General features: G+C 40.6%; 1 protein-coding gene across 4 annotated transcripts in view; it reads left to right on the forward strand.

Moving 5' to 3' along the window:
- Phactr2 (phosphatase and actin regulator 2) overlaps positions 1–21,025 on the forward strand; it is a 219,642-nt gene that overhangs the window by 167,395 nt on the left and 31,222 nt on the right. For 2 of the 4 annotated variants that reach the window (XM_042681349.1, XM_042681427.1), the window contains exons 3-5: positions 6,283–6,363; positions 10,914–11,072; positions 17,085–17,324. In XM_042681349.1, coding sequence (XP_042537283.1) covers positions 6,283–6,363; positions 10,914–11,072; positions 17,085–17,324 — 480 coding nt within the window. The remainder of the gene's footprint in view (positions 1–6,282; positions 6,364–10,913; positions 11,073–17,084; positions 17,325–21,025) is intronic. The other 2 variants (XM_042681488.1, XM_042681559.1) reach the window with 2 other exon arrangements.

The raw sequence follows: 21,025 nt of genomic DNA on the forward strand, positions 1-21,025 counted from the left end.
GAAACAAAGATGAGGCAACAATGCTTGATAAGAAATGTACTCCTTATCTTGTCCATGTAATTGTAACTCCTCTGTACGGTATTCTCACTATAAAAAAAAAGAAGTGAAAGGTGCATCTACTATCTGTTGGATGCCTTCTAGATTCTAGGTACTAGTCTATGTGTACTTGGGTATATCATTTCCTATCCAAAAGAACCTGAAAGGTAGCAGCTATTCATTTTGCAGCTGAAAAGGCCAAGTTACTAAGAAGTTACTTAACAGGTATTGCAGTAGTCAGATGTTCCTGTAGGGGGCACTGTTTAAAGATGCCTTGAAACTCAACTCTAGTGAGGATTTCACCTGTGAGTGAGCAAAGCACACTTATCCTAGGGAAAAGAAACAGTAATGTAAAGGAATGGACCTGAAGCAGTTGGGGTGGGGGGAGCACGGGGGGGGGGCGATGGTATGTAGGCAATGACAAGTTAGCCTTAAAATGAAGCAGAGAAAGTGAAGAAAAGGATGATTAAAAGGTCCAGTACCAAGGCTAAATGCTGGTTCAAGATACTCAGCTCCTTCAGTAGTCTGAAGAGTTTTGGGTCAGGGAATTATGTGGCCCTATAAACAAGAAAATGGCCAGACCTCTGTGTGCTTCCAGGTGAAGATGTTGGCTTTATTTCTCTGCTTTACGTTCTTGAGATGCCTTGAAAGGCTAAAATAAATGTGCTGCCGGGTGGCACTGGATGTGCTATTTCTTTAGATGATTTAGCCACTTTAGACCCTTCATGAAGGGTCTTTTAAACAAGGAGACCATTTTTTGCCATCCTATTTTGTGTAACTGCTGTTGAAGAGACATAGAGCCCAGCCAACTCTTAAAGAACACTTCGAACACATGACAAGTAGTTTTCTGTGTTTCCATCACTGTGTCACAGTGAGGCCATTCACTCCTTGAAACCAAGAAGATAACAAGGCACGCTTATTTAATCGTCTCCTATTTACTCTTCTATTTTGTTCAGTCATTAAACAGTGTTAGAATTGAGAATTAGAACGCTCTTTCCACGCCAAATGAAAACACAAATGACTTGTTGACTACAAGATTTACTCTCGCAGATACTTCCAGAGTAATATGAAATCCGGGCCAAGTATCCACTGAAAGGAGCTAGTGGCATATGCCCCGGCCTCCTCTCCTGAATGTGGGCTCTGCGGCTGGCACGCCATGCCCAGAAGGACATCGTAAATCATTCTGAATTTATGAAGAGCCTAACCATTCGTGTTTTGTACCCTGCTAGCTGCTGGTGTCTCTCCACACTATGGGCTCCCTTCTTCATGCATACAGAGCCTTTTTCAGATAATCCATAGGACCAAAAGCTGAGAATTTTTCCTTAGTCTGGCCCAGCCAAAGAGTAAAGAAGGGAGGAGACAGAAAATTCCTGTTCCTTAAGCCTTTGCCACAAACCTCCCTTGCTTTCTCCTAAATTTGGAGGCTAGGAAGAGGTAGAAAATAAGAATGTTATAATGAGTAGCCTATTTTCTTTTATCCACTTACTCAAGCACTACATATGAGTACCAGTGGCCTGAAAGTCACCCTGGGAACATAGCAGTTTTTAAAAAGGGGGGTTCTTTCTGAGATTATACTTACTCATGTCACGCCTGTAATCCTAGTTATTCAGGAGACTGAGATTTGAGGATCACCATTTGAAGCCAGCCCAAGCAGAAAAGTCTCTAAGACTCTTATCTTCAATTAACCACCCCCCACACCAAAAAGTAGAGTTGTGGCTCAATGTGGTTGAATGCTAGCCTTGAGCAAAAAAGCTCAGTGACAGCGCCTAGGCCCTGAGTTCAAGCCCATGACTGACCAAAAAAAAAAAAGGAAAAGGGGCTCAAGCTGATCTCTATCACCTATGCATGGAAGGGATTTCTAATCTTTGAGCAGAACTCAGAGAGGACAGAATGGAATGAGCCAAGCTTGGAAACGGCTACCATGAAGTCCATGCCTCAAGAACAAGGTTTGCGGTAGGAGGGGGGCACATCAGGGAGTCCAGGGGCTGGAGGAGGGGGGGGAGGGAGAGCGAGAGGGAGTTAGGATGAGAGGATTGGGGAGGTGGGAGAAGGAACACTCTTGCAGCGGTAGGGTGGAGGGACAACTTAGAGATCCCTGAAGATCTGAGATACGATTCAAAATGAGATGGATAGCCATTGAAAGTTTCTGAAAGACTAATCCTTTTTAAGAAATACTTGAAAGAGTATAAGCATGAATTCAATACTGGAAAAAGTATAAGCATGCAGTCAGGAGAACCTGGGACAGGCTTTCTTTACTTCCTAGAGACAATTAGGATGGGTACTGTTGTCATCAGGATGGAAATACCAGTTAGTTCACCCAGTGGCATGATACAGAAATCGTGGTTTTGCTTTGTCTGGATGTCAGAATCACTCCTGTATTTTCAGTTAGGATAAAAGATCTTAATCATGAGCTGTTTATTTTTATTTTTATTGTTTTAGGTTCCGGTCGTGGGGCCTGAACTCTGGGCCTGGGCGCTGTCCCTCAGCTCTTCAGCTCAAGGCTAGCACTCTACCACTTGAGCCATAGTGCCACTTCCAGGTTTTTTCTTTTTGCTTATGTGGTGCTGGGGAATTGAACCCAGGGCCTCAGGCATGCGAGGCAAACGCTCTACCACTGAGCCAACTTCCAGCCCATGAGCTGTTTATTGAACTAACCAATGACCGTACATCTTACCTAGCTACTGCCTTTGGTGACCTGCCTCCCACAAGTCTCTTCCCTGGCAATATACTTCAGCCCTCCCTCAGTGTCATTGAGGTGATTGTATAGATGGCTATAAGCTTCAAAGCCAAGGAGCAGCTGACAGGATCCTGGGGGCTGCAGTCACCTTTTTGCTCCCCTTGAGTCCACGGAGCAGATTCCAGCTGCATTCTCCTCATACATCACATCCTGTAGGTTAAAGCCATGGTCAGTTTGGGCTTGATATGTGGAAGTCTCCGGCAATGAGAGCTGAATGCTGTCTGAATAATACCTCCCTAAGCACGGGGCTGATCGCTGGCTGAAGTAGGCCCTGCAGGCAGGAAAGCCTTCTCCTTCCAGAGGTTTGAGAGCAGGTGAGCACGCATCAGGAATGTTCCAGGATCCTGCTGAACTAGAATGACCCCTCAGATTCATTCTGGCGCAGAAGCCCTCTGAGCCTGTGTAAAGGTGTCCAGTGAATGTGCTCCGCAAACACACAGACGCTATATAAACAGGAGGCAAATATTTTAAAAGGTGGAGAATGAGATACTTGTACTTGAGAGCAGGGGTTGGCATTTTGTGCCCAGCCACATACCTTCCATGCTCAGCAGCCTGCCGTTTGCTCTCATTGGCTCTGTACACAGTTATCTGCATTATGTGTTAAAAATGCTCTCAGCCAAAGACCAAACAAATAGCCAATGGCATTTTCCTATCAGGGCCCATGTAGAGGAGGCAGCGTAAAACCACAAAGCTGTTGCTTTGGATTATTGGCGGGAATCCAGTGCCACGGCCCCTTCAAAGGTCTTGCAGTTTTCAAGGAAAAAGAATTTTTAGCTGTGATTAAGTTAGAAGGAAAGCAACAGAAATTTAAAACTCAGACTAATGAATGCTGTGGGGTCCGTCATGGAAAAGCAGTAACCTAAGTGGATATGCCCTAAGCTCTTGAGTTTTTACTGTAAGAATGAGAGTTTTGAGACTTTCCCAAAGCAGGAATTACTGACGTTTTCATTCATGATACAGGTTCACTCATGGTTTGCCCAGGTTAGATAGTTCTTAGTGAGCAGTATGGCTTGCCTTCGTTGTACAGACCAATGTTTAAGAGGCCCAGAAACTTGATGTGACCTAACCAAGGTGACCCACCTTGTCACAGGACATCTAGAACTAGCAATCCAGGACTCCGGTCAACCATCTTGTGTCAAGCAACCATGTTGTGTCAGACAACTCGAGAGATGTAGCAAACAATATAAAGTTGTGTTTTATATGAGCAAAGGCTGAATAAAGGTAGGAGCGACAGCCAGAGTGATTGCATTGGGAACCGGCTATGTGTTTCAGTTTCCAGAAGGTAACCACATCCTCAGGACCAGCAGCACTCACTTCCGGTTGCATTGCTGCCTCTGCCTCAATCAAGCTCAGGGCAGAACAGCTGGGAGCCTCTGGGTCTAAACCCAGGCACAGAGACCAGGACAATGAAGCCTGAGTAGGTCAGGACAATCTCTGGGAGGCATCAGTGCCCAGGGTGTTTGTGAAGCACCTGGGACATCTGGGTGCTGGCGCTTGACTCCCTGTGTGAATGGCAAGTGTCTGAAACTTACTTTGAACAATAACACTCCATAGGAAAGAAGTATCATGGAGGAACTCTTGGCTCCTGGTGGTGTCCATTGACATCATCAGCCTCTAGGTGGTCTGTGAACATCTACTTCTAGGAGGGAGAGTGGAGAGCAGGGTGGGCGAGTGACCAAGAGAAAGGAGAGGAGACTTCTGTGGGTACAACCATTACACCCACATAGTGCTTGCTGCCATGATTTTGATCACTTATTAACTCACTTTCTTGTTTATATTCTAAATCTACCCAAAATATGTTTGACCGAACATACAACAACATACTTACACACTCTACATAAAATATAAGTGATGTGGGGGCAATGTTGGAAGGGGTGATATTGATCAAGGTGACTGTACTCATAATCTGACTTGTTAAATTGAAACCGCTTGTATATATATTAGACATATACACATATACATACACACACGACACCAGGTTACGCAGGAAAAAGAAATTTCATAAGAAATCTGTGTTAAGTATCAACTTGTTTCAGCTTTTTTTTAACAGTTGGCATCTGTTTTCTGTGGCTCTTGGGGTAATATATTAGTACAGTTTTCATGGCTTCTGGTATCATTCTGACTTTAGAAATGAGTCAAAACTCACACACGTGCACACACGTGCACACATGCACACTCAGTTTCTAGTCATCAGAAAAGAGAAAGCCAATTTCTTCACGTGAGATTCAATGTTGGTATTCTGGGGTTCATGCCATAAGTAAACACTTACAGAAGACTTTCATGTCTTTGATATCAAGCTCAATGCCCAGGGCATATCCTCCTCTCCTCTCTCTTGATGGCCTTGTGTTAGACCCCCCCTCGAGCACAGGAGAAACCATGTTCTCCGTGTGCACTTGTGTTCCCTTTGAGTGTGTCCAGGCATGGGTTGGGGTCATGGGCACTCATTTGGCCATGATGTTGAGAGTGCTACTGGATTTGCAGACCATGGGACCAGGAGAGGCATTGTAAATGGGAGATTCAGAAATCCAGGCCTGATCTGACTGCCCCTGCCTCACCAGGGGGTACCTTTCTTTCTCTTCTATATGCTCTGGACCCCTTCTCTGGCCCTTACCCACCACAGAGAGTTCTGCAGGACACACTTTAGAACTGGTCTACTCAGAGGATTAGTAAGTAACATAATCATGTGTGGGATTTTCACAAAATCTCCAAGAGTAGAAGACAAAGCTGATGATTTCACAGGCAAGCTGTATTCAAGGAAAACTGAACATTAAGCACCATTCTGACATTGTATCAAGAACATAGATTTCTTCCAGAAGCAGGAAGAATCAGGGTGAGGTTCTTCATTCCTTGACAAGCCTGGGAAAGCTGCCCATTCTTAACTCTCTTCCATTCGCCTAGGACTTGAGTTTATCAGGGGCTATTCCAGAACCTCCTGGAACTTGTAAGTATGGGAAAGAAAAGACTTACAGAAATCTCATGTGTTAGACTTTTATACCAGATGCTGTGCCAGAGAAAATACTAGCAACAATAGTCCCTTCTCACCCAGATTCAGATGAAATGTTTGTTGGAAATGTGTGGATTGTTTTGGGTTTGTTTTTTAAATGTAAATTTACATGTAATGTACATATACTGCATATCATACTGCAGACACATTTGTCAGCATGTGCTTTTATTTAATGTCACTATTAGAGAAAGGAATATTTCAGAGTGAGATGTTATCTCAGTACTCTATGATTGGTATGGAATAATGTATCTGGGTTCTTGGCCAGAGATTATAGTTTGAAAGACCAGGGATGATGGCTGGACTTCCGATCACCAGTTGCAGTGATTTGTCCATGGCCCACCTATGTTGGTTTGACTCCAATTGTGTGTTTTAGGATGCTACAAAGTAAGTTGAGGCTTGAGCCCTCTTGTACACAGAATGGGTGTGCCCAAATCTGTTTGGAATATTGTTCTTAATTATTTGAAGCGATGACTTGATTCTTACTTGTGCTTATTCTTTTTAAAAGTATTAGAGAGGAAGATTTCCACAAGACAAAGTAGAGAGGAGCTGATAAGAAGGGGCGTGCTTAAGGAATTGCCTGATCAAGGTGAGGAAATTAATCATACATTTCAAATAACTTGATCCTTCATTTTTGGTCATTCTTTCGTTTTCTTTTGAAATTTAAGATGATCACATGGGGCCTTTTTTCAGGAAAATAGCCAAGAATCTCTCTTTTAGAGTATCTGAGCTATTATTGAAAAGAAGTTCAGAGGATTTTCTGGTGATTGCTTCTCCAGAGTTCACTCTAAAACATGAAAGTCTACACAGGAAAACAAGTGGCTAGAGATAAGGGTAAAGATACAAATGCTTGCATCGCTCCTTTCCTTCTCTAATTCTTTCATCTTTACAGGTGCTTGTTGGAGTTTTAACAGAGTTTTAGCTTACTAATACCGTGTTTGTTTCTTAAGAACAGCAGTGAAAGAAATGAGAAACGTCCATCATGTCCTTTTCACTTTTTATTGAGATACTATCAATAAAGCAGGAATGGGCAAATTAGCCTGTTTAGTGCTTACTCTCAAATGCTTTTGCTTTTCTTGTATAGTCCTTTTTTCATTTCTCTGAACTCTAGGCACTTTTTATACTTTGTTACATTATCTATTTTTTTTCTTTGCTCTATTCTTGTGCTTTTCTTCTTCCATCTTAACTCAAATAAGACTGAGATAGTGGCTCAAAAGAAGACACCAACATTGGTTATTTCTCCAAATAACTAATAATCAACCTATTTTCTCTGTTCCCACTGCTGTTAAAAGGCATTTTTACCGCAACACTGTTGATTTATCTTAGTCCTTTCTTTCCTTCAATAAGACCTTAATTTGTAATAAAATGTTACCTCTTCTTGGTATATATTCCTTGGAAAGAACTTGACTATTGTTTTCTGTTTTGTTAGGTTTTTTTTGTTTTTTTTTAATTTTTGGCCAGTCCCAGAGCTTGAACTTAGGGCCTGGACATTGTCCCTGTGCTTCTTTTGCTCAAGGCTAGCACTCTACCACTGGAGCCACAGCACCACTTCCAGCTTTTTCTGTGTATGTGGTACTGAGGAATCAAACCCGGGGCTTCATGCATGCTAGGCAAGCATTTTACCACTAAGCCACATTCCCATCCTGGGTTTTTTTGTTCGTTTGTTTGCTTTGGTTGGTTTGGTTTTGCATTGACTATTTATAAGTGAAACTGACACAGTTCTTCCAAAATCTGAACAATCACAGAGTGGAGCTCGAAAATGCTATAGTCTTACTTCTGCTTCTGAAAACATAGGGTACCAAGTGTCATGGTGCACACATATGTAATCCCAGGCCTCAGGAGGCAAACACAGAAGGATCTGGAGTTGAAAGCCAGCTTCAGCTCCATAAGAAGTTCATCACTTTGAACTACCTAGCGAGACCGTGTCTAAAAATCACAAAACAAAACAGAAGAAATGACCAGGAATATAGCTCAATGATAAGAGTGAATGCCTGACTAGCAGGTACAAAGCTCTGAGTTTAATCAATACTAACAATTAAAAAAACAAATTAGAGATAGAAAAAGAGTTTACTTTTTCTAAATGTATGTAGCGGTACTCAATTTAAGGAAATTGTTAACACAACTTGCTTTTTATTCTGCCCAATCTGTTCAGCAATTTGCCTCCTAGTTAATGATTCTGAGGCTAACATATACTTATTTCCCAGAGATCTGACTCTATTTGACCTTTTCTAAAAAAAAAAAAAAATCTTTCATGGCTGAGTGTTCATTTTAAAACATTAAAGAACCTAAAAGGGATGGCATTGATCAAGATACATTATACTCAGAAACTGCTTTGTTGAATAGCAACTCTATTATACAACCACTCAAAGGCAATAACTTAAAAAAAAGAACTTACCCATAATCCAATAGGCTTCATGTTTGAGAAGACCTAACCTATTGAGTTTTACTCTCCACCTTCTTTGTTGTTATTGTTGTTGTTGTTGTTTTACAAGGTCCACATATAGAACAATAAAAGTTAACTACAGGTTGAAGGTGTCCCAAGATGCCAGTTATAAACAGAACCCTTCTCATTTTCAGTCAGAGGATGGAGAAAATTGGTTTTCTGTCATTGACTCAAAGACAATTACCCTGAAAACTTTAGTCTATAAGACTGGATGGAAGCTGCTATTTTTTGGTGACAGCCACCTCTGTTTCTGCCGGGAAGATTCATTCTTGGCTTTGACCTTCTCGACCTTCTGGTAGCTCTTGACAGTGCTTGTCAGTTCTGCCCTTTATTACATGGGGCCGGATGGACTTTTTCGATCCCTTTTGCTGCCCTGGTTTTAACTTCAGTCCATCCATACCTCACTACAGCTATTATTTTTCCTTTCAGATTCTTCTTCATTCTTTATTTTGCACCAAATTCTCACTTCAATTTAAAAGTTCTGCAGTTGACTTCTCCTGAGAAGTCCATACATGATGTAGCCCAGGTTCGGTATTTATCTCTGGTTTTTTCCTTCCATCTTTTCTTGTAGTTTGAACACGAGGGCATGAGGATTTCCTATTGGCCTGCCAGCTTCCTTTCTTTTCTCATGGTACAGTTTTAACCTCCTAATGAGTCACTTCCCTGTGCTCATACATGATTTCCTCCTTCTAGCTGTGCCTTTTTGTTTCTCACTTTTTGAGTTTTTTTGTTTGTTTTTGTTTTTACTTCCGTTCCTTACATCCTTGTTTACCAGAAAGAGGTATGTCCCTCCTGGTACCCCTGTGCTATGATGTAACCAATTACTTCTGCCTGTGCATTGTCTCTCATTTTACTTTAAGCTTACTATGACTTTCTGAGGTCTCAGTCCTTTGTGTACAAATGTTACCTCTTGACTCTAACCTGGGACTGGCTCAAGTACCTTCCCAGGTCTTCCTTTACTCTGCTGATATTTGGGTTATGTAGCCCATGCATAGAAGGTTTTAACTTATTTTAATTCTGAAACAATTTTCTTATCACCCAGTACTACAAACACTTTCACCACATGCACTTTTTACTTAATATGTTCAATTTTTTTGTTTTCTTCCCTTGAATTCCATATTTATTACAGACCTATCTCTTTTTTATGCCTCAGAGTAAATATTATTTCTACCTAATTCATTATTTCTGTCATTCTAAAATTCATTTTTTCTCTATGACACTACGTAATTTTCTCCTTAGCTTTTTTATTCAGATTTTAAAAAAATTAATTTAAGCAAGCAAAGATTTTAATGTAATTACTTAAAATAGAAGTAAGCTGCCATTAATACTACTTTAATATGAGTTTATTGCCAACTAAAGTCAAACACAACAGAGTTATCTAAAACCTAAGGAGTTTTATACAAAGAAATGATTTTTTTATTTTTACTTTGCTTGGAATTATTTGTTTTTACATTATTTTTATTTTATCTGTGACTCTTCCCTTTTATGCTAATTGCTTGACACCCAGTAATTCTTACCTTAATTTTATTGAAATAATTAGTACTTATTTGCTGTGGCATTGCTTTCAGTTTTTTTCTATCTTAAATTTATGTAGGAATCGAATTACAGGTTCTTAGGAATTATATCACTAAGCAACAATTCTTTTTTATTTTGAACAGGATATAATTCTATACTTGTCTCAATTCTCTATGTTAAGTCTGCTTTTTAGAGAAGGCTAGTGCATTTTGTTGATGAATGAAAGCAACAATAATGTGAGACATAGTCTCTGTTTTCTAATGATTACCCAAATTATTAATCAAAAAGTGCAAATAAACACCTCAAATCATGTATTCTTTCATGTTTATTGAGTTAATTTTTGTTTTATAATAGTAGTTAAACCTCAAAAATCCTTCTGTATATGAACCAGAGGTAATCATTTCAAGCATAAATGAATGCAGTCACTTTTATTTTGGAAACCTTCAGAAATTCTGGAAATTCAGGCATTAAAATTAGTTATTTATGATTTAGATAATATCATATAAAGTTTATTTTCAGCTCTGTCAAAATCCTCCATAATTAAGTTTTATGCATATTTTCCTGAGTGTTTTCTAATTTTTGGATGTTTTAATCTTTCTATAGTCAAGAAAATAAAAACAAAATTAGCTTGGTACCACCTTTCCCCAGAACACAGAGTAGCCGTTATGTTCCTGTGTAATTAACACATGTAGATGTAAGATACTCTGCAGATAGTAGTGCTTGGGAACGTTTCTGTTCTTTCACATGTAATTGCTTTCATGTTATATTTGTGTATTTGCATTCGCTTTGTGTTTTCGGTACATGTTAAGATGTTTATTCCATATTCCAGATTGTTCTTTTTGCCACTTAGTATATGGATGACAAAGACACACATAACTATTGACTTCAACCAGACTGTAGCCCAAGAACCAGAGGGACTGTGCTACCTTGGGGCTTTGCATAATGAAGAAACTCATTCCTCCTGTCTGGAACTGGCATGTGGATGTTCCCTTCATGCCTGTTTTTTCTCAAGACTAAATGATTTCTGGCTCTTTGATTTTAAAGAAATCATTTGGTTAAAACCATGGTGATCTGGTGCCCAGGGACAGAAACACACACCCAGATCTATAGTCTCTAAGTGGGGAACTGATTTTTAAGAAAGCCATCAAGTTAGACATCTAGGTGTTTCTTTCCCATTTTAGATGGAGATGTAACAGTTAACTTTGAAAATTCAAACGGGCACATGATACCCATCGGAGAGGAAGCTACCCGAGAGGAAAATGTAGGGAAGTCTGAAGAAGGTAATGGCTCTGTGTCTGAGAAAACACCACCTCGGGAAGAAAGGGCAGAAGATAAGAAAGGTAAAATAAAGAGAAACACATATTATTATTTCCTTTAGTACAGATCAATGTCAAGAACCTGGCCCTTAGGCGTCCAATAGTGAGTCTAAATCATTAGTTTACAATGAGGAAGTTTGAAGGTGCCAAAAAGACAGAATTGATAACTAGGAAAAGAAATAGGATGAATTCCTCAAGAGGATGTGTCCATTTTATAAGCGCAGCGTTAGCTTTTTTTATTAGAGGATTAAAGGTAATAATTTGAGCAAGCAGGCTCTTGAAATATAAGAGGTGTCTACTAATATCCTCTTTTCTTCGTAGCTTTTTCCTCAAGATCTTAAAAAAGTAAAACGTTGGAACAACTTTCTTAGCTGGTTCCAACTGGCCCTTGGTGAGCAGCTCAATGCAGGCTAATACCAAGGCTCAAATGGGTCTTTCAGCCCAGAACTCCTTCTCTAGTCATGAGACTGGACAGATGAAATCCACACACCCAATATTATAGGTTCTAGATGTTTCTACGAGAGACCTAGAAAGAGTTAATTCCTAGAGATGCCGCAGCCTCTGCTTCAGGATCTTTCTGTGATTTGGAAATTTCAAAATGTGCCCAGATCATATTGGAAGACTTAAAAAAGAGACCTTGACTCCAGGCTGAATATGCTACCATAGATTCAGACACCCCCAGCATCCATAAATTCCAGACTCTTGGATTATAGATACCACTGTTACTACAGGCAGGCAGCCCACCAAGCCTCATCTTTGTGCATATCTTCAATGGCAACCCCACAGGGAGAGATTTCTCTACAAGTTTCTAGATGACTCTATGAAGGATAGAAAGGAAAGCTCAGGAAAGAGATTGTTTTCTGTTCTACAAAGCCCACTTCTGAGTTGGATGGCAAAATTTTCATGAAACTTTATTTGGGTTCCATAGACATATTGAGAACTGCTGGAAATGACTGAAAGTGAAGTTCTCTTCCTCCATTCTTGACCCAAATCCTCTCAAGATGGGGAACTTTGATGGCTTTTATTAAGCAGACCTAGTAACTAAAATCATCTTTTCTGACTAAGTCCACAACCACTTTTAATTCTATGCATATAAAGAAACCTTTAAAAGTATTAGAAATCTAGGTTAATCATCTGTTGAGAAATGTATCATTTTATTTTCATCAAATATTAAGAATAATATTGGCAGGCCCTCCACATATAACAATGATTGTAAGAACATAATACTTTTAATGATATTTCTGAGACGTAACAGAAAGTACACTTGAATTTTAAAGGGCTTCAGTTGAAAATATTAATGCAATTGGTGACATCTTTTTGGTTTGGGGTTTTTTGTTTGTGTGTTTTTAAGTTCAGCTGTCCTGTTTGAACTGTTAACTTTCAGATCCATCATCTGTCGGTTGCCCCTGGTCTGTGTGGCTAGCATTGTCACCCACTGACTGGGCAGACATCAGAGGAAGTGTTGGCTTTGTCAAGCAAATAAAATGTTTCTGATAGGTTCATATTTTAAAAAGAAGATGACAACAGGTCTCATAAGTTGACTCGTTTGTTCGGAGTTTCTGTTCTTGGTGAGTTAGAGAGTGTCAGGAGAGGGAGATGCACAAATGCTGTCAACAAAGCTCCTTCTGGACAGAGCTCACGCAAGGCCATGCTGATAACAAAAGGAAGCATTAGGTTTGGGAACCACTTCCTGAGTCTAAAAAGAATGTCACTCATAACTAATACTGCAAAACATTTTGTTCCATAGAAAATGCCCTATGAATAAGGATAATGGTTTGATTTCTCTAGTAAGGCCCAATTGGATTCTGAAAACTAACCTGATTGAGTTGGCCTGTCCTCCTCATTTGGTCTCACTCCTTGTCTGAGTTCCTTTCCATTGCAGCCCACCATCCCAGGTGCTTAATCGTAATTCTGGGGTTTAATGTTCCCTCAGCATAAAGGCAGCTTACTCATGGCATCATTTCCTCTACTGATAGGCTGTTTTTTAAAAACCATACCATAGGCCTTGAAAGTCCTAGGGTGCTTGCTTGTCATATCTCTTTGTAAAACAGTATCTCAATACTTTAATATTGGAACCATCAGTGTTGAGGAAAGCAAAGCATATGGCCTTCACATTTAACCTGTGGCTCAGTTCTATGCAGTCCACAAAGCTCTTGCTGGGCTTCCCAAGGTATCTGACTATGTAGTTAGTACAGCAGTTCTGGGCCTCCTCTGCTAATACTGGAGACTTCTTCCATAATCTGCACTATGTTACATATAGTAGTTTATGAGAAATCTTAAAATTGTTTAACATTATTTCTATTGAATTTTTATGAAGGTTATTCAACAAGGCAACAGTGAGGCACACTTACCTTGTTCTACAATAATGAGGGGCCATCATGGATAAGACCCTGGTGGAGGCTAGAAAAGGACTGGAGAATGAGAATCAATCAGTAGCCTAAGAGGAGGCCAGAGTGCACACAGGCAGTTGCAGTACAAGATGCAAAATATAATGGATGAGGGTCTTGAGAGAGACCAGAGAACCCAGAGCAGAGACCAGGATTGTTTCTCTGCGTAAACTAAGACCTGGAGGAGACAGGAAGCTAGTCAGGTATGGGAGATGACCAGGTGCAGAATGCATGCAGTTTGGGGCTGGCTGTAGGGATAGTTGGACTCACACCGCATGTGGCAGCAGAAGCCATGCCTGGAAGCAGACAGCTTGTTTTCCCAACTGTGGCATTGTGAAATCTTGTGTGCCAGCATAACCAAAGTGAGCAGATGCCTCCTTCCTAACCTCCTCTGGGGAAGATAATACTCTCCTCTGCATCATTTTTTTCATGTCATCAAATCCTATCATAATAGTAAAAAAAAAAAAGGAAAAAGAAACCAACCACACATCTTAAGTCATTACCTCCCAAATACGACAGAAGAGTCTGTCTTCTATTGATTGTATATCAACCAGTGTATAACACTTATGGAACAGACCTATATTTTAGAGCACTGTGTTGGATGGGATATAAATGTCAGACAGCCAGTTGTGTGGTGTATACCTGTAATCCTAGCACTTGGGAGGTTTGAGGCAGGAGGATCATTCCCGACCAATCTGAGCTACATAGTGATACTGTCTGAATATTTAAATACATAACAGTTTCAAACTGAAGGCATTTTAAGTTATTCAGAAAACATAATCTCTGTATATTCACATGTACACACACACACACACACACACACACACACACGCACACGCACACACACATGCACGCACACACACACAACTTTGGAATCACCAGAATGAAAGACACTCAGTGATAAGTGGCTGAGTTGGGAGAGCAAAGAGCAAGCTCCAAGTTTTTGAAGGATCAGCAGAGTTGGGCTTGTCCATTTTCTCTCCATTAGGGAGAAAATTGCCAGCTGTCACAAAGCCACCCATCTCTTCCTTCCCCAACCAAGAGGTTTGCTTCCTGGAGGGATTGCTTTATTATTTGTGATGCTGGGATTGAACCTGAGTCTCTCAGGTGTGTATGCAGACACTCAGCACATGCTTTGCCACTGAACTCTCTCACCAGCCCATCTACAAGGCATAGTTTTAGAAGTGAAAACCCATAGCAGACCAGGAAAGGATCACTTGCCGGCCTGCTGTGGAAGGAAGGGAAGTCAGACGTCGTTTGCAGAATGGAGAACACACGTACCCCACAGTGCAGATCACTTGGTCATTCTGATGGATGATAGGATTACTGAGCCTAGTCTCTGTGTGTGATATTGTGCTGGGGCTAACATTGTAGACATTGTATTTTAAAAAAGTCGACTTCTTCCCTATGCAAAAAAAATCTACAAAGTTAGTGTGTTATATTGCATATTGAAATAAATGTTTTAAGCCAGGCATGGTGGCATATACCTATAATCTCTGCACTGGGGAGGCTAAGGTAGGAGGATCATGAGTTCCATGCCAACCTGAGCACGTGTGAGGCATGATTTGAGGTCTCAAAACAGAGGCTGTAATGTTTTAGCTGTGTACCAACTTGGATCATTCTTGGTCCTAACAGACTTATGTCCATTAGAACCTGACTCAGACCTGTTGGGGTGGAGGCAATGCTGTACTATACAGGATCCAGGACAACTGAGGTAGAAGAAAAGATACGTGACTAGAAAGGCAAAAATACAAAGCGGCCTCTCATCAATGTTGAGTAACTGGTCCATGGAAAGAAAGAAGAGAGAAAGAGAGAAAAAGAGAGAGGTGCAAAAGGCTGATTTCAGCTATAACAACTAGGGAGGGTTATAGTTGAGCCAGGATAAAGGGAGAGTGTAAAAAGACATAGCCAGACATGTTAGAACATCCCTGTAATCCCAGATTCTTCAGAGGGAGAGATAGGAGAATCGCAGTTTGAGATGAGCCGGGGTGAGGAGGGGGTACAGAATATTAGGGGTACTTCATCTTAATTCACAGACTAGATGTGGTAACGCAGGACTCCGTAGAAGATGCAGATAGATGACTTGTAGTCTGAAGCTACCCTGGAAAAAAAAATTCAAGCTTCTATTGAAAAATAACATAAATCAAAAAAGGGACTAAAGGTGTAAGTCAAGTGGAGGAGCACTTGCATAACAAGGACATGACCCTGTCCCTGTGTTCAACCCACAGTACCACCACGCAGAGAGGCGGGGAGGGGTGGGAGGGAAGGGACAGAGAGGGAGAGAGTTTTACTGATTTTATTGATTAGCTTTTGTCACTAAAATCATTATTGTTTTAGATACATGCCTGAACTAATAGACGGTATGATTTAAAAGGGGACAGTCTTATTTCATCCTGACTAGAATAAGAAACAAACCAAAAGAAATGGTAATAAAATGTGAAACACGCCTCTATTAAAGCCCTTTCATTCACAAATGGAAAGGTATTCCCATCGAAGGTTGCATTTTGTCTTAACACAGTCTTACGTTGTTAATTGTCCTCCCTTTGTAAAGAAATGCACCAGAACCATTTTATAAAAATTATTTTCATTACAAAATCAATCCCTTTGAGAAAGATACAGATGTGAATGTACAAAGAAACATATACATTTCCACTTTCAATACTTTTTCTGACATTACTTCTCCACTTCTCCAAAATCCAGGGAAGGTCTCTGTGTTTCACTTTGTGATTTTCTTGTCTGAATTTTAGCGTTTGTCTTTTCAAAGTCATTTATTTATGTTTCCATGACAAAACAAAATATCCCGTGGATTGGGCCCCTCCTGGCCCATCGTCCTGCTGCAGATTCACAGGGCAGAAGAAGTTATTGTTGAAGAGGAAGCTGCCCTAGTGTGTTGGGGAAGCTTGTGAACTTGCATGGAAAGCAGTTCACTGTTCAGAGCACAGGTCTCATATCATTGTCCTCCAGAGTCTCCCATGGCTGAGAACATGGCGGGTATAGTGAGACTACACTGGAGGCCCTTCCAGGTTGATCAGAACTCTTGAGTTCTCAGAGGAAATTGAGTCCAGTCACTGTATTGGCACTCAGCCCTCACCCCCAGTGGTGGTACGTACAAAGTACTCACCTGTCATTCTCAAAGATCCTTCAGTTGAGATGTTATTAATTTGGAGCTAGAGGAATGGTTCAAGTGGAAGAGCACCTTTCTTGCAAGTGCATTGCCCTGAGTTCAAATCTCTCTCTCTCCTCTCTCTCTCTCTCTCTCTCTCTCTCTCTCTCTCTCTCTCTCAGACACACACACACACACACACACAATAGTATGCTAATTTTGTTCAATTTAGTGATCCTCTGTCCACCATAGATTGGAGGCTAGAATTGAGGTCCCTGGCTTGTGGACACTTGGGTTTATCCTCAACTTCATCAACATGAACGGTGCCTTTTACCAAAGGCATCGTTGGTGTACTCAGAGAACATGCCCAATGTATCTTTCAGACTTTGATTTTTTACCCTCCAGATTTGTGCTGTCTGGTGTAGTTGCCCCATGGTGCTTCCAAAGTGCCAAGGTGCCCAGTGTGTGTACCGCTGTCACCATGTCTTGCTCCTACTGCTTATGTGTGTCTGTATCGGTCTGCTCTGTTCACTTTCTCATTTGTAGAGAACACTGAAAACCACTCTGAAACACCGACAGCGCCTGCTCTACCTCCTTCAGCTCCTCCTAAGCCTAAACCCAAACCTAAACCCAAAAAGTCACCTGTGCCCCCCAAAGGGGCCACTGCCGGGGTCAGCCACAAAGGTGATGAAGCGCCTCCCAGTAAAAAAAATGCCAAGGCTCCTGGCAAGCAGGGCCCCGTCCCTCCACCCAAACCAACAGGCCGAAACACCACCCGAGAGGCTGGTGAGTATGTCTCCAGGGCATTGTGGGATTGAGTCCAGAGTGCTGGGCTACGGGAGGGGAAAATTGTGGTTCTTTTGTCATCTCGGGATATAAAACCAAGGATGCAACATGGACAGAGAATGTCTCAGGAACCTCACTGTACCTGTCTGTAGAGGACAGTCAACCAGGTGCTTAGTTCACCTTGATTGGGGGTAACTATGCCTCCTTCTTGTTGGTATCCACTATTAATAGTCACAGGGAGACCCACTCCAGTTGGCTCCCTGTGAATGATGCTGGACAAATAGACATTATGCACATAGTGAATGACCTTCTGTCTTCTAAGAGTATAAGTTTCTCATTGGTGTGGGGTTTGGTTTAAAATACCTTAGATCGGCTTGTTAGACTATGCCATGTATATAGCTGGTATGGTTGCTGGATCGCTTTTCCAGTAAGTGACAAATGATTCATATATTTGATTCAGCTCAACGTTCACTGCCTTTTACTCCGGTAAAAACTATTCCAGTGGAGTTGAAAGTTGTAAGGCAAAATATCCTGGTATGGTAGACTTACAAGTTGCTACCATAGATGACCAGTAGACAATAGTATCTGGTCTTGTAGATCCAGCTTTCCTTTCAACTCTAACCTACTCCATGCAGAGTAGAGCTCCCATTCCTGAGTAAAGTGGAATAAAGATGACTTCCATACCATCTAGCTTTGCAAAGGCTATTAACCAAAGTTTACATAATCTGAGGCTTTTCTCCATTAACATGTGCATAAAACTCTTCTGTCTTCCAGCAGGTCTTACTTTCCTCATCATCCTCAGCAATATTCTGGCAATGACCTATTAGAATCTGTCTTAATGTTGATCAGTTTTTGTTCCCCCTTGTAATGTATACCCATCCTACTCAAATTCATGGAATAGTGGACAGAATAATAGCTCTCTCTAAAGGCAAAAAGACTTCTCTCCCTGCCATTGTCTTGCCATCTTGGACCTTTAGTGTCTGGTCTCTTCCAGACAGTCCTAATATGAAATATCTCAGGGTGATGTGCAGAGAATACGTAAGGGCCATTTCCTAGGGGACTATCTGCCGTCCCATGTCTGAGTCTAGTCTTGTTACTGGGGGTTTCCCTGATGGCCTCACCATGCCTGAAGGGAGGCAGGCCATGAGCTCCTTCATAAAGAAAAGCCTGACCGTGACTCTGCCGTGGAGAATGAAGATCTCATCTTGCACACACTTCCTCCCTCATTCATTACATGGTAGGAGTTCACTAAGCACTCACTAGCTCTGAAAAAAAAATGCTGCTATTTTACTTGAAGATTTATTTATTGACTTGTGATTTTCCTAAGAGAATATTACATTCCATGTATCTATGACATTAAATGTAAAGGCCTGAGGAGGCCTTTGTATAAATAAGAATGTGACTATTCCCAGGGTTATGACAGAGAAACAAAGCCATTCCTTAAGGATCTTTTCAAATCAAATATTGGTAATATTCCTTCCAACTCCTGCTCATATTCCATTTGTAACCATTTAGAATTCTTTGCATGGTAGTTTTGTATTGTTTGAATAGTGCTGACCCTCATATAATAGGTCAAATGTGGTTCTCAACCTTTGATTTGATGTTTTAAGTTATTAAACAACAGTTGTCACATGATATGCTCCCTCTATTATTTAATGGGGTGGCCATATAACCAGCTGCTTGCTTATCAGTAAGCTATTTGTACCTTCTCTGCTTTGCAGGGAATTAAGGGTTAATCTCCCTTGTTTATTTTCTTTCTCGTTATTAACTGAGAGGCAGCACTTTTTAAAAACAATTACAGTTGATTCCAACAAAGCCTGTTATACTGAAAAAATACTTAATGAAAAAATATGATATGGCTTACATTTGTCTCCCAGACATTAAAAATAATAATTTTATTTCTTAAGACAGGGTAAAATTAAATGTATCTTATGAAAGAGTTTTCTAAAAATTTACTAGAATATTATTAGTGTTGATAGACGGAAGAGATTCCATCAAACTTACCTAAGTAAACAGTAGAGCATGTTTAGGCACAAAATCTGTTGGAAAAAATTAGTTTAAAATAGGCTTAAGATGTAAAACTATGCTTAGTGAGTTTGTCTCGTACACAAGGAAAGGTAAGAACTTGGGTCATTCCAAGTCCAGATTTGGTGATGGAGAATTCTATATTGTGTATTATGTACAAATTATATATATAGAGAGAGAGAGAGATGAGAGAGAGAGAGAGAGAGAAACAACCCACACTAGAGAGATTTTTTTGAGCCTGGACCTGTCACTACATGAAACTGACTCCTATCACATACTAAAACTAATGAAGTCATATATATATATACATATATATATATATATATATATATATACACACATACATAATTAACTATCGCTTTGTTTGGATTTCATCTTTGACCCTCCCAGTTGACTTCAATGTAGTTATAACTCGAGTTCTGTTTAGTAGCATCAATGTGCAATGTGGTTTGTCACCACAATACTAACAAGAGCTTTCCTAAGATTGCATCTATCTATGAAAGATGCTATAATCCCTCATGAAGTTAGAGAGACATGTAACATTATAATAGGAGAGCAGCTAGAAGAAGTTATAGATCATAGAGGCCATGAAACAAAAGAATATTCTCATAAGCATCAAATATATTTCCTAGAATGACATGAAGAAGATAATTGACTTTGCTTTTCTACAAACAATTTAGTGAAAGGCAGAGCTATCCAGAAGTAAGCAAATAGACCATGGCAATCCTTTAAAGAGTCATTTTGAACACAAGCAAAAAGAATCATTAGATTTATTTATGAATTCTGTCATCAGAAGTTGTGGGAAGAGGCAGGTAAGTTGGCACACATAGATACCAGCTACTCAGGAGGCTCAGGCAAAACGATCACTTGACCCCAGGAACTTCAGGCAAACCTAGACAATATAGTGAGACCTTGTCTTAAACATAAATAAAGCTGAATGCTAGTGGCTAACACCTGTAATCCTAAGTACTTAGGAGGCTGAGATCTGAAGAACCCAGCCCAGGGAGAAAATCTGTAAGACTCTCATCTCCAATAAACCTCCAGAAAGTTAGAAGTGCTGTGGCTCAAGTAGCAGAGTAGCTGGCCTTGAGCACAAAAAGCTCAGGGACAGTGCTCAGGCCCTGAGTTTAAGCCCCAGGATTGGCACTATATCACTATAATATATATTCTATATATACACACACATAAAAAGATATTGTAGAAGCTCTCATTGTGATATTCTTTCCTTTCAAATTATTCAGATGCTACCCATGTAAATTCTTCTTGTAAAAACAAATGAAACCGGCTAGGTACCGGTGGCTCTCGCCTATAATCCTACCTATTCAGGAGGCTGAGATCTGAGGATCATGGTTCAAAGCCAGCCCAGGGAGGAAAGGCCGTGAAACTCTTATCTCCAAAACTAAACACCAGAAAACTGGAAGAGTGCTGTGGCCCAAGTGGTAGACAGCTTGCCTTGAGCGGAAGAGCTGAGGGACAGCGCTCAGAGTTCAAGCCCCATGACCGACCAAAACAAAACAATTGAAACTATTTTCCTTACCTTTTGATGGTTTGAAGGAGGTTTACCTTTCCTGAGTGCCTTGTCCTAGTAGATTATTGAAATGGTGAATTTGCTTTTGACTTAGAAGAAGGCTAGCTGGTGGCATAGCACAGCTTCTTCCGAATACGCATCTGACTCC

The sequence above is a fragment of the Dipodomys spectabilis genome, unplaced genomic scaffold, assembly GCF_019054845.1.
Source record: "Dipodomys spectabilis isolate Male_0828 unplaced genomic scaffold, ASM1905484v1 ptg000001l, whole genome shotgun sequence".
Lineage (NCBI taxonomy): Eukaryota > Metazoa > Chordata > Mammalia > Rodentia > Heteromyidae > Dipodomys > Dipodomys spectabilis.